This window comes from Strongylocentrotus purpuratus, unplaced genomic scaffold (assembly GCF_000002235.5).
Source record: "Strongylocentrotus purpuratus isolate Spur 01 unplaced genomic scaffold, Spur_5.0 spur5_scaffold_17, whole genome shotgun sequence".
Taxonomy (NCBI): domain Eukaryota; kingdom Metazoa; phylum Echinodermata; class Echinoidea; order Camarodonta; family Strongylocentrotidae; genus Strongylocentrotus; species Strongylocentrotus purpuratus.
The window spans coordinates 1,243,967-1,257,491 of record NW_022145602.1 but is presented as its reverse complement, the minus strand read 5'-3'; the positions used below and the strand labels follow the sequence as shown (position 1 = coordinate 1,257,491).

Genomic DNA, 13,525 nt, shown 5'->3' with positions numbered 1-13,525 from the left:
AGTCGACGCACAATAATTTCATACGATGAAAGTGTGTAGGGGGGAATTGACACACAAACTTAATGCCCAGTTCGCTGGCTGCGCACTGATTTGCATAACAAACGCGTGAAGTTGTTCGCGTGTCTGCCGATGAAGAAAAAAAGAGTTGGAGAAAGGGGGTGGAGAGAGTTATTTATAGTGGTTAAATACAAACAATATTGGAAATAACGGTGCTTTCAAAAGCGGCTCGCGCGAGGAGGAAGAAAAGAGGTTGAAAAGACAAAACGAAATTCAGCCAAAGGGTGGTATGCTAGGACCGCTCGGAATAAAAGGCGATCCGAAAAGCCCGGGGAAGTCATTTGGGTTTAACCAACCTTCTAATAACAAGGCGGTTGGCTTAGATTGTACTTTGTAAAGCAGCTCGCTTTTTGACAACCAATATTTTGTGACGTATATTATGACGAATGGTGTTCTGTCATTCTTTAGACTGCTATCCGACTTCAACACACGTTTCTTTTCACAAGAGAACAACTTTGTGCTCAATCATTCAAATGCTTAGATATTTATCAACCTCATTGCAGACTTGATCTTTTAATAGGAGGTGGTACCCCTTTTTAAAATCTATTTTGATGAAACCACTGCACTTTCTTCTTGCAACGTAACTGACATGTTACATTCTGACAACAGTCTGAATCTCATCTCACGGGGGTTGCACCTCTATGTTGACGACGGGCAACATTTCAAAATAAATCGTCATCACTAACAAGTCGAGAACTCGTCATATCTGTCTTCTGAAAACATCTCTCACGGCTCGGCAGGAAACCGTCATTTTGGAACGACGACGACGACAACGAATGCGATGACGATTTTGAAGCAAGAAAAACTATTGCTGACGATTTATTGACTACCCATCGAACCGCTTTCGTTCAATTTTTCCAGAACTTGCATTCCTAGCAGGAATCAATAATTAGTCTGCAAATTAATGTTCCTAAGAAGACATCTAGAAGAAATTGAGATTGTATAGCGTTTGAAGAAGGCGAATCTTCTTTTGAAAGCCCGCTTTCATGCAGAGTTAATCGCCAACCTGTCCGGCGTTCAGTGTTTGTCAAAACTGGAGGGACACATATTTCTTGCCGTACTTTTGGTGAGTATCTGAGATGCAAAATACTCTTGGTGTTTTGGGATTGCTGAAATCTTAAATGTATTCGTTAGAATAATTTCATAAGTGTCTTTTTCTCTTATTTGTTATATTCTGTTAAGTTTATTTATGACATGTGAGATATGATCATGTCGTACATGATTATCGCTTGGCGTGTCATACTGTATCACTTTATAATGCTTTGTTATGTTCGGAACACCTACACTAAGTTTAAACTTTTGTGTTAGTTAGATGATACAGTACTTGACCATCCCAAATTATTCTCTCTCTCTCTCTCTCTCTCCCTCTCTCTCTCCCTCTCTCTGTCTCTCCCTCTCTCTCTCTCTCTCTCTCTCTCTCTCTCTCTGGTAAGTACCATATTTATCCATCAGTATCTACACTAATTTTCTTTTAGATTATTTTTTTCTAGTCACGTTTCCTGGCTCCTTTAAATTCCTGTCGATTTGAAATTGAAATGTATTAGTAAACTTCATTCATATACATTTTGTTTCACAGTACATAAATAAAACAATTATATCAACAAGAGAATCAACAAGTGGTATGGTTTTGCGTGTAATCACAAATTAACAATAAACAATGTAGTTTGTATTGTTTGTTTGTTTTGTCTTCTCGAGTATGAAGATGGCCATCACTGGTGTTAAACAAAATATTTCATTTTTATTTGAAGACGTAGAGTTCCGTTTTCAAAACGATTATAGATTAATTGTGCCACTCGATTATGACGTCAATCCGGTGCTTAATTTAATCTAAAAACTAAGAAAACTCTAAATTTCATCACATTCAAAAGCATACTTGTGAATAAATCGCGGACTACAAACAACATTTCGGGGGGATCGCATAATTCGCAAAATGCTTCTGTTTAAAATCATATACGGCTTAACGTTTGCAACAACAAAAATGTCCGTAGAAAATCTAAAGGACGCGAAAATATGACTCATTACGACCAAGTTGACCCCTCCCCATCCTGTCTTTATGTTTTGTATACAATTGAATTATGACCTTCACCTCTCTCGTCATCTTATACTCTGTATTTTAATTTATATTGCAACAACATGTTTGAATTTTTTCCATGTACGCTAACCAATTATTTGTTTGTTCTTCATCCCACCCTTTGCATTATAGATGTATATATATTTTTTCTTCCCAATACTTACTTCCGTTTAAATTATACAAATTTCAAGTTTTGACCAGGGCATTTAAGGGTACATTAATTTGTTTGTTAGCTTACCTTTGTTATAGTCTTGATCACTTTGGGTTTCTCTTGTCTGAGACTCGTATAAACTTGCTTTAGTTTGCTTTTAATTCCTTCGTGGAATTTTCTTCAAACATATTGTTAGCTTCCATATTTAGATCTCATTAAATCCCTCATTTATATGTGATATATGTTTGCATTAATCTGCGTGAATACTCGACCGTTTTTTCTTCTTTTTTCTTTTAAACAATTTCCAAATACCGCTCAAAGCAAACAAAATAATACCTTTGATAAACATGAAACAAAAACAATATTGGGATTCCGTCACAACAAGTGTTTTCTCTATTCCAATATTTGGAATGTTTTACATCTCTCGATGTCAAATTAAAGCTTTTGAGTTAAACCATTCTCTCAAAAAAACAAAAATACTTTGAACAAATGTGAGTACTCTGAACTAAGCGGCGGTGTTTCGAAAGCAGCCGAGATCCTTGGGGAACGGAAACCACCCGTCGCTCGTGCCCTAGGCCGCAACTCCGCGATAGTAAACCCTTCGTTGGTGGTGTGAAGAGTCCGAATAACGGAGACCTGCCTTACTTGATCTGTTATAGAAGTGAAATGAAACGGTTTGAATTAGCACCAATAAAAGAAAATAATTCACTATAATGTATAAATGATTCATGTTTATTTTCAACTTTATAACAAAGAGATACAATCCGGCACAATTTGCATGATATATATATATATTTGAATTTACATCAATAAAACAAAATTTAATTCATTCAAATTTATAATGGTGGATGTTTCTTTTTAGCATTTTACAAATGGATGAAATTGACATTAAGTGAATGAGAAATTGAATCTACATCAATTTGTTACTCATTCAAATAATATAATGATGCATGGTTCTTTTCAACATCATAAAAAAAGATAAACAACTCGGCACAAAGTGAAACAACACCAAATAATTATTGATCCATTCCAATGCATTGGTCTTGTCAGCATTAAACAAGAGATGCAGACCGGCACAAAGTGCTTAGTATATTTTTAAAAATTGTATTTATATTTTGAGTTTTAAAATTCGTCATAACTGTGGTTCGTGGTAAAAACGATTTCAGTTTGGTACAGCAACTAATATAATTATTGCAGCCGTGTTAAATATTGTATGGAGAAACGTTATTGAAATTGTCCTAATAGTGTGCGGAAGTTTGAAGAGATAACATGGCGGTAATAGCTTATACAAGCCATTATTTTATTTATACATTTCATTTACTGGCCTACCAAGAGTTTAATGAAAAACAGAAAGCAAAACAGATACACAAAATATGTACATGTATATGCACGGTTCACAGACTGATATCGAGGCCGCAATAACGTGTAGCTCGAGGAATATGATGTCTATCATAAGTCTTATACAATAAACTGTGTTTCCTACCGTAATCATTCATTTGATCTTTCTTCACATGATAACATGCAGTTATCATGGATATAGAAACAGAATGAATGGTGACGACTTTATGTTACACTTAATGTAGCATGTCACTTTCTGTAGTTTAACTTAAAGATTGTTGAATATGACTGGCGTATTTTTCCCCCAGTTTTCCTTTACCTTTTCAGTTTTTTTCTTCAACTCGTCCACTCATTTTTCACCATTGTCATCAGAATTGCATCCTATATATATTGTACGATAACATAAAAAAGGATCTCCCTATTCATCTGTAAGTAATTGTTTTGTATTCAAACCATATGAATGGTATCAGAACGGAAAATGTTATATCGTTTTATCTATGAGATACAATCATTTAAGGTATACTTAGAACTGCTAATTTATATTCATATCCAAAAACATATTCTTTATTTATTTACTTTATACTGGTATTCAAACTTCTAAACTCTGACGCGTAAACTCCTTAAAACGACGAAATATCATTTTCTGTTCAGAACCGAAGAAAAAAATCCTCGCGCCCGAAAAAAATGAGGCAGCGATTACACACAATCCAAGATTTAACAAAAAAATAACTGCTTTTTTTTTTCAAAATTGTAATGAGAAATGTAGTCATTCCTCCCTTGACGATAGATCGTAAGACATATTTTTCTCTATCCCACTTCGTTTTTTTTTTAAATCAATGGCAATGCATTCACTTGCATTTAGTGCGATGTATTGCATTTGAACGGCCACAATGGGGGAGTGGAATTTGAAAACAAGGAGGGAGAGATTTATCGATTTCATTTCTTAAAATCAATCCTGAGTCATCGTCAAAAGCATCCATCAGTATAATATTAGAATGATAGAATCCCATCGTATTATTATGATCAGGGAGAGCGAACTCATCTCTCCAAGCTTTTCATCATACTTCCAAAAACATGTCATAAAGTACGACATTGTGAAATGCAATTTTCTATAAAAAAAAAATTAAAATATTGATATGAAGATTTTAAAGATTTATTATGATCTTTACATACTTATATTACTGAAATCTATAACAAAAATATAAATGACATTGATAATATTGTTATCAATATCATCATATATCATAATAGCAATAATATTGTTATCAATATTATCATACCCATCATCATTCTTAATTAGAGTGATAATGATGATCACAATAACAGTAATAATCATGATAATAACAATAATGATAATAGTAAAAATGTTTAATGATAAAAAAACGTGAAATTATGCTATAGTGATACAGATTATGATAATATTATTTTTAGACATAAATCTGCGTGCTGGCAACAAGGAGTTTTACGAGAAACAAAATATGGTGCCATTTAACAGGTGGAATTCCAACAAACAAATAGAGAGCTATTAGAATTTGGAAGCTAAATAGATGCGACGAGTAGTAATACTTTACTCTCAAATATTGAAGTCAAAATATTATGATTACAATTACAGTTGTCTTATGCAAAAATTATATTGCAATATTTGAACTACAACAATGTTGGCCTATTACACAATCGAAATTATCAGCTGATTATAATTATATTTCTTTCTTTTCTCTTTCTTTTCTTAAACAGAATTGGCTTGACGGGATCGGAGGTGCTCCGTACGTTACTTTCTGTATGTACGGTTGTCTATGAAATCATCGGTCTTTTTCACTGCCGAAATATATCAACAAATATTTTAAAGATTGCATTAACAACCAGTGTAACGGTTGGAGAAACAAATCAAGGACTTGCGAGAAAATCTTCAATTTTCGGTGATCATTGACCACGCTTAAATTTTCCCCGATGATGTCGATGATGATGGAAGAATCTCATTCGGAGTCGGCGCTGTACTCGACGCCGACCTGCGTCCAGCTGGGTATACCTCTCCCTGACTGCCCGGGCGGTATGTACCCCATCAGAGACCCTCATCACCCATCATCAAATAACCCCGACGTCCCCTTCCCCGTACCAAACTACCTCGACCCTCGCTACGCTAGCTCCTTCATCAGCCACTACGGGCATAGCTATGTCCCACTCCCGAACCCATTCGGATTCTACGATCTCGAGCCGAGTTTCATCCGAAGACGCAACGAACGCGAGCGGGAGCGCGTTAGGAATGTCAACGAAGGCTACGCGCGTTTGAGGGAACACCTCCCGTGCGACAACCCGGAGAAGCGTATGAGTAAAGTCGAAACATTGAGGATGGCTATTCGATACATCAAGCAGTTGCAGGGCGTGATCGTCGATGGTGATGAAGGGGAGAAAGAAAACAACTGTGGAGAACCGGAGGAGAAAGAAAGTGGTTACCATAGCAGCGAGGGAGATGAGAAATAAATATCATTTATTCAGATTTTTGTCAAACAATTTAAGCTTTTCGGCATCTGGTCGTCAACTCTTTGTGGCATTATTTTGTAAAACAGTTATCGGAGTCGCCCTTTGGACTACACATCACCTATTTTACTCAAGAAGCTTTATGGATGAACATAGTTTTGAAACGAAAATAATTTTATTAGATCATTTCAAAACGCTAAAACATGGCTGATTATAGAGATTGTGATGAGTGCTGAATTCTCATAAAGGAATCTTTACAAAATTTGACTTCGTCATTCTTCATCCGAAACAAAACAACTCTTACATTCCGAAATTGTATGATTATAAAATTGTTATTTCTTATTGTGGATTCACCTCAACCATCACAGGCATCTTCTTCCGATATTATGAGGGGAAAATATCGGCACTTCAGGAACCGCATATTCAGTTCCTTAGATTTCAAATCTTTCAAAGCGAGAATCATTTGAACTTCGACCTTCCAAGGTGTTCCTGAGAATAATTTAACCAAAATGTATTGTTGGTTATAAATAATTTGATTACCAAACTACACAATCTCTTTGGTGGTATTTTTAAGTTTACAAACTTGCCTGGAATTTATCAATAATATCGGGAGTAGTGCTTGCTTTATAATGGTGTCTACTTGTACGGCAGCAGATATTAATGTGTGCTAAAAAAATGTGCAATTCTGATTTATAATGTATATACATGTATATTTTGTAAATATCAAGAAAGAGAGATTTAATTTAGAAATTCATGAGCGAGGATGTGTTTTGAAAGCTGTTCAATATCATTGCCTCATTACAAACTGATATTCATGTAGCGGCTGTACAGTGTACGTGTTTTTTTTTATAAACAAAATTATCGTTTGGTTACATTCTATTGTTGTGTGCTAACCCCCCCCCCCCCCCCCTGTCTCTCTCTCTCTCTCTCTCTCTTTCTCTCTCCTATTTCTCTCTCTCGCTCTCTCTCTCTCTCTCTTTCTCTCTCCTATTTCTCTCTCTCTCTCTCTCTTTCTCTCTCTATTCCTCTCTATTTCTTCTCTCCTCATTACAATCTATTATCTTATTGTCTATATTCGTATTTTAAGGGGATCTTTTTTTAAAATACTTATATACATTACAGGTATAGAACAGTGGCCAAACTACACACCCACATGCCATATTTTTATATGCAGTCCTGCCCCAAAGGAGCAAGGGAATAATGTTTTCAGAAAACATCTTTTTTTCTCCATCTGCCATAAAGAGAGATAAATTGGCACCCTTCCGTCTACATGTCAACATCTAAAGATGCGCAACTGTATACAATTACAACTTCACAAAGTTTCGCAAGAGTCATATAGAAAAAAAAGATACAATTTACGAAGCATAAGCCCAAGAACAGCCAAAATGTGGAGAAACAAAAAAGAAAATAGTTTACATGAGGGCTTTGGTATCATTTTGTAAGGGGAATGTTTCATAGCACGTAACATTGAGGAAAGTGCGCTGTAGGAGCGATGTCGGTAATTGGAAATTTAGCGGGTGTTACTTAACACCTCTCGCCGTAACTCTGGGGGTGGTGATGCCACATAGCAGGTGTCTTACAAGTGCGGTGAAGCGCAAAAACAAAATCGCAGAGGATAAAGGGAGTTAACTCTCTTTATTATCAGATTTTCGCATATTTTCATGACTGGAACATTATTGGTGGGAAGGAAGTTTATTTTCAGGGTGACATTTTGCTGACATGTGGCGAGATTGTAATCTTATTACTTTAATTCTACTTGATTTGAAAGTGATTACAGCGATAATCACGGGGAGGGGGTAGAGGAGAGATGATTTTGAATTGTGTGAATTAAAGATCGTTCAACAGGATATTCTATCAAATATTTGCTGTTCAAAACTGAAGCCGTTCTCCATTTTCTTTTTCTTTTCTTTTTGTTCTTTTTGTTTTGGTATGCGGTAGAACAAATCAAAGTTTTTCATTGACATTCCCCGCAGCAAATCTTTATAGTACTAAAAACTTGTTACGTCAAAGGAATGAACAAAATGTCATATACTGTTCTAAAAGATACATCAAATATTAGATTCATGGGCATAAATACTCATTGTGATCCTATTTTGAAGATGGCCAAAGAATAAATTATGAAATAGAAAATAACATTAAGTGATAAAGTGTGTGCAGAATAACTGTGCGGCGCCAACTACAAGACGCCAATCCGTTTTACAGCTTTCATTTAAGATTGCGGAATTCCCGATTCATTTGCAATTCTGTTATGGTGACAAATATCTGACATTGACGCATTTATCAAAGGTTTTGCAATGCAAATGTTCTTATATCACTTATTCTGTTATCTTGAAGTTTGAATATCATTTTGTGGCCTCTTTATGTCTCTCTGTCGCCTTATCTGCACATTTGTATTCTTTCTTAGTTATTGACTTTATCTCTCTATTACACTATCTCTTTTCTTTTGGGGTTCTCTCTCTCTCTCTTTCTTTATTGTATCCCCTCTATTCCTATCTCCCTCACTCTTTCTCTCCTCTTTTGCTTTCATCTCACCCCCCCCCCCTTCTCTCTCTCTCTCTATCTCTCTCTCTCTTCTATCCACCCTATCACATGGGTGTAATAAAGCGTGATTAATATTATTATACGAATCTTCAATATTTTGATTTTACAACTACTGTAAAGGTAGTCGTTTTCACAATTTTGAAAGAATCATGTTTCTTTTGACCATTCCTTTCGCTGATGTCAGTATTCATTATGTACACTGCAAGATACATTCATTCGAAATGTTTTTATTCATTGTAAGAGTATATTATGAAATAAAAGCGTAAGCTACGCAATCGTTATACGAGTATGTACATGTGTAAACTGAACAGTCATTTGATAATTGTGATTTATCTGCACTGAATATGATAATGATGATGATTATAATGATGATGATGTTGATGGTGGCGATGATGATTATGATGATGGTGGTGGTGGCGGCGGTGATGATGGCGATGGTGATTATAAAGATGCTGGTGGTGATGCTGGTGGTGGTGGTTATGATAATGATGATAATAATTATGGTGATGATGGCGATGATAATTATGATGATGCTGTTGGTGGATGTGGTAATGGTGGTGATTGTGATGGTGATGATAGTGGTGGTGACGAGGGCGATGATGGTTATGATGATGGTGGTATTGGTGGTGCTGGTGGTAGTGGTGGTGGTGATGGTGGTGGTAATGATGACGATGATGGTTATGATGATGGCGGTAGTGGTGGTGGTGCTACAAGTGGTGGTGGTGGTGGTGATGATGGCGATGATGGTTATGATGATGTTGTTGGTGCTGGTGCTGGAAAGGTTTTAAAAGTTTGTTTTATTTTTAACAGCCCTACGTTACCTGGAGCACGGAGGAAATACAGATCAAATGGTACAAATATATTTTACAACAAAGACAGTAAAGAAGAATTTCTTACCAAAGAAATATTGGCAGCAAAGAATGCACAATAAATTGACGGTAAGATTTCAAAAGTAACTTGATATGGTAATGATAAAGATGGTGATTCATTTTATGATAAAAAGGATTTTATTCATATTTATTGTGTATTTTTAAGCGGCCCGTCTGCTCTCGATGATGAAGGTGTTTGATGACGTTTAATCAAACTATAGAATAGGCCGGACGTTACCATGAATACAGAAACATTGCTTGCTTTTGATGACAGATAATAAGCTAATTCAGAAGACGTTTGGCTCCATTAAAAAGCAATTGAGACCTTATTATTATTATTATTGTTTAATGTTTTTTTTAAATGTTTTGTTTTAGTGTAGTACGCCTCAATCAACTGTCTTTGTATGGTATTCTATTCTGTGTAGAGTAAATACCTGGTAAAAATTGACCTCAAATGTTCATAGATTTTTATTTTAATGAATGGGGCGATACCGCAGCTGTGTACATCTAATAATTACTCCTGAAATAATGTAGGTGTTACATGATTAACTGTTGCCCCCGCCCCCCACCCCCTCTCTCTCTCTCTCTCTCTCTATTAAAGGTGAACAATTCCACATCAACTGTGTGTCATGAAACCTGTATTGTGATGCATTAACGACAAATCAAAAGTGAATGAAAACCCTTTGTATACGACGCTATATTGATCATCTCCGATTTGACAAGTAAAGTCTGCGCAGGTGTTTACTGTCCGATAGGATAAAACGATCCCGGGACATGACCTAGGCTGGTTATTGTCCGGAGGTAGCTGCTCTAGCTGTTAAACAAATCTTAGAACTGTAAACTTCATGTAAAGCAACATTATTTTTTTAGTTCTGTTTTGAGTGAAAAGGCAATTGCTTCGGGACGCATGACTATATTTGCTATCATCAAAGAATTAATCGATACAGGAGCATCCACTAATCAATCAAGATTTTATTAATTCAATGACGTCATCGGAGCTGCAGTATCTTGTTTTCCCACGTGCAAGAATCCCTGCCTTTATGTCTATCTCTATCTCTCACCCAATTTTATCTTCTCTTTATATTTGATACGATTAGGAACTACCAGTAAAACCGCTTCCTCATCACCCTCGCAAAAGTCGATATTCGATTTCGTCCCCCGTCTCGTGTTTCTCCGCCACTTCTATAATCGCCCGCAATATAACGGACTCCCCATGCGGGGTGAATAACAAACTCGCACGTGGAGGCGACGTAGTTGATGTGCGCGCCTAGCTGTGCGTTATTGCTGTGTTATTGCCCACGTGCGCGCACCCTGCTCGCTCTATGCGAACACGTGCACCGCGCTCTGCGGCGAGAGCTCCGCTATTTATCTCTTTCCGCTCGGTTTCCCCTTCAAAAAACAAGCCAGAGGCCATTTAAACAAGTTAAACCCCCCTCGAACGAGGAGATTAAAAAGCTCAGATTTGTTTCATCAATGCTCACATGAGTACTCACTCCGGACATCACACAAAAATCCAGGGAAACAAAAATAGAAAAACGGAGCAAAAAAAAAAGCCGTAGAGAGAAGGATACGAGAGAAGGGTGATTGCGGCTGTGAATATGAGACGTGTAGACGTGCGTACGGGAGTGCCTCCTACGAATTTTGACGGAACTTCTTTCGCGGGTTCATTTCCGCGGCTCACGCGCGCGTTACACAGTGTTTGTTTGGTACGGGTGGGAGACCGGTCCAGGGTAGAGCTAAGCCCCGTCCCACGGGACGGTCCCCCGTGTAGTGTCCGCGCCTTCATACGTCACAATGGCTAGCGCGTGACGACCATTGTTGGGATTGTGTAATTTTGGCAGGAAGTCAGTTTGATTGAGAGCGATTGACCCAAATAAAAGTTAGTCTCGGGCTAATATGGGACACGAGGATGGCTAGCTAGACGGTCAGTCTTAGTATATTCTTTACATGTTCCCCAGTCATGGAAGCTAGCTAGCTCTGGGGTTTAGACCCAACGGGCGGGCGAGAACACGAGCGAGGGACTATAATAACGACCGCCTCTATCACAACTCTTTAACATCCCGCACCAATTTCGTACAAATCTATGATCACGATGATGACCAAACCCGATATAAGATTTTGAAGTGTGGCACTTATTAACAAAATATATTTTCTCTGGATATACCACATTATGTTAAAATCATCAACTTTAAACTGATTCTGCAAAAGATATATATATATTTTTTTACCAACATTTCACTGTAAATAGCGGTCAAATATACTCGTGACTATGGAGTAGATAAATCGACGCGCTCGAACACGTAAGAGAGAGCTTAGACGTTATTTTTTACCCTTTACTTATTGGCAAAATTATTAATTCCTTTATGCTTTAAATGCAATGACGCGTACGAATCTGGGTTGATTTTTTTGCGTGACTGTTCCCCTTTAAAGATTTAAGAACGTAAAGCATCCGTCTATCTATTTCTCCGCTCTCTCTCTCTCTCTCTCTCTCTCTCTCGCTCTCTCTCTCTCTCTCTCTCTCTCTCTCTCTATTTCTCTGTCTCTTCGTGCAATTTTATAGTGCTGAATACTATATTAAGTAAAAGGGGGAACCTCTATGTGTATATTTTAGTCAAATGTTTGTACTTTGTTTGAATCGATACCCAGCACACAAAGCACTGAAATAACTGACAATAAAATGTAACTTTTTTCCATCATGACATTGTGTATGAAAATAATAATGGGTATCTAGAGGGTGTGTTGATTTCTGGGAAAGGTGAAAAATAATTTGTGGGCTTTTTCATTCGCATGATGTAACTTTGTGTGGAAGAGCATCAGAGAAGAAAAACGTAACCTGAAAAGGATGGCTCTTCTAATGCCCTCATATTCAAAATTTGACAAATAATCGCTAATACAAGAGTAGCTTGTGGACCACACTTTCATGCTACATGCTTGTGTCGTCCCATCATATTCACATTTCGGTGTACTGTGCATGTAACTGTTATCAAGAATGGGCCAATTTTATTATTTTGATGATTCCTAAACCTCACAGTATTCTCCATTGCTTATGAACTTCATGATCAGCCTTTTCAAATCACTTCCACGCAGTCTATTTCTATATCAAATGACCAGGGACCCGTTTCACAAATCCTTTTTTCAATGACAAATGACAAAAATCAGTGAAAAATCTGCTGATATCCAATCAGAACTTCAGGAGCAAGGATTTCACTAGCTTATAACAAGAATTGCCAATTGTCACTGATGACAAGTTTTGTAAAATGGGGCCCCAAACTCAACTTTATCTCTTAGAGAATGCATATTTTGAAACGCTAATAACAATGCAGATATTTGAATTAAAGTTTAAACACATCACCGTTAATGATACTTTTACAAACACGAAAGACGTAAAGTGAGTTCATTGTTTTATTTGAGCATAATAATACTTATTTGATTAACACATGACATGTATATACACGAGTGTTCACCCCAATAGCAATACAAGCAAAATGTATCCCTTGCTTTTAATAATTCTAACCCTAAACCTATATTCCCTTTGCAATATCCTTATTTATCTACATTTGCCACACTCGACCCAGGTGAGGTAAATGGGTACCTGGTAGGATTATTCCTTGAAATACAAATACGCCGATAAAGGCTGCCGGAGCTAAAGCTAGGGTAATAATTTCCAAAGCTCTTTGGAAGCGCATAGCGACGTGTGATATGCGCTATACAAGAACCGAATATTATTATTATTACACTAAGGATTTCTAGATAATATATAGAATGGTCCATAACAAATATGGTAAAGGGAAAAAAATAGGAAAGGGGGATAGGAGGTGAGAAAAAAGAGAGAGAGAGAGGGACAAGAACATTTGAAGGGAGAAAGCAGAAGAAAATGGGGAGAGATAAGCATTGTAAGGAAGAAGGAAGAGAGCAACGCAATGTTCATGTCTTTGACGTGTGATGGCGTTTTCCAACTGCACCTCACAGATCTATCATAGGATCTCTATAAATCTATGAACCGCATAGTAACGCGAGCCATGC

At 37.0% G+C, this 13,525-nt stretch overlaps 1 protein-coding gene across 1 annotated transcript; it reads left to right on the top strand.

Moving 5' to 3' along the window:
* The first annotated feature begins 250 nt into the window (after positions 1–250).
* Positions 251–6,992, top strand: LOC100888741 (achaete-scute homolog 5). Its single transcript, XM_003726820.3, has 2 exons — positions 251–1,123; positions 5,352–6,992. The coding sequence occupies exon 2, from the start codon at positions 5,565–5,567 to the stop codon at positions 6,093–6,095; it is 531 nt and encodes a 176-aa protein (XP_003726868.1). The 5' UTR covers positions 251–1,123; positions 5,352–5,564; the 3' UTR covers positions 6,096–6,992.
* The last annotated feature ends 6,533 nt before the right edge of the window (positions 6,993–13,525 follow it).

What these genes read in the sequence shown, in the direction of transcription:
- LOC100888741 (XM_003726820.3), top strand. Translation starts at nt 5,565, where the DNA reads ATGATGTCGATGATGATGGAAGAATCTCATTCGGAGTCGGCGCTGTAC.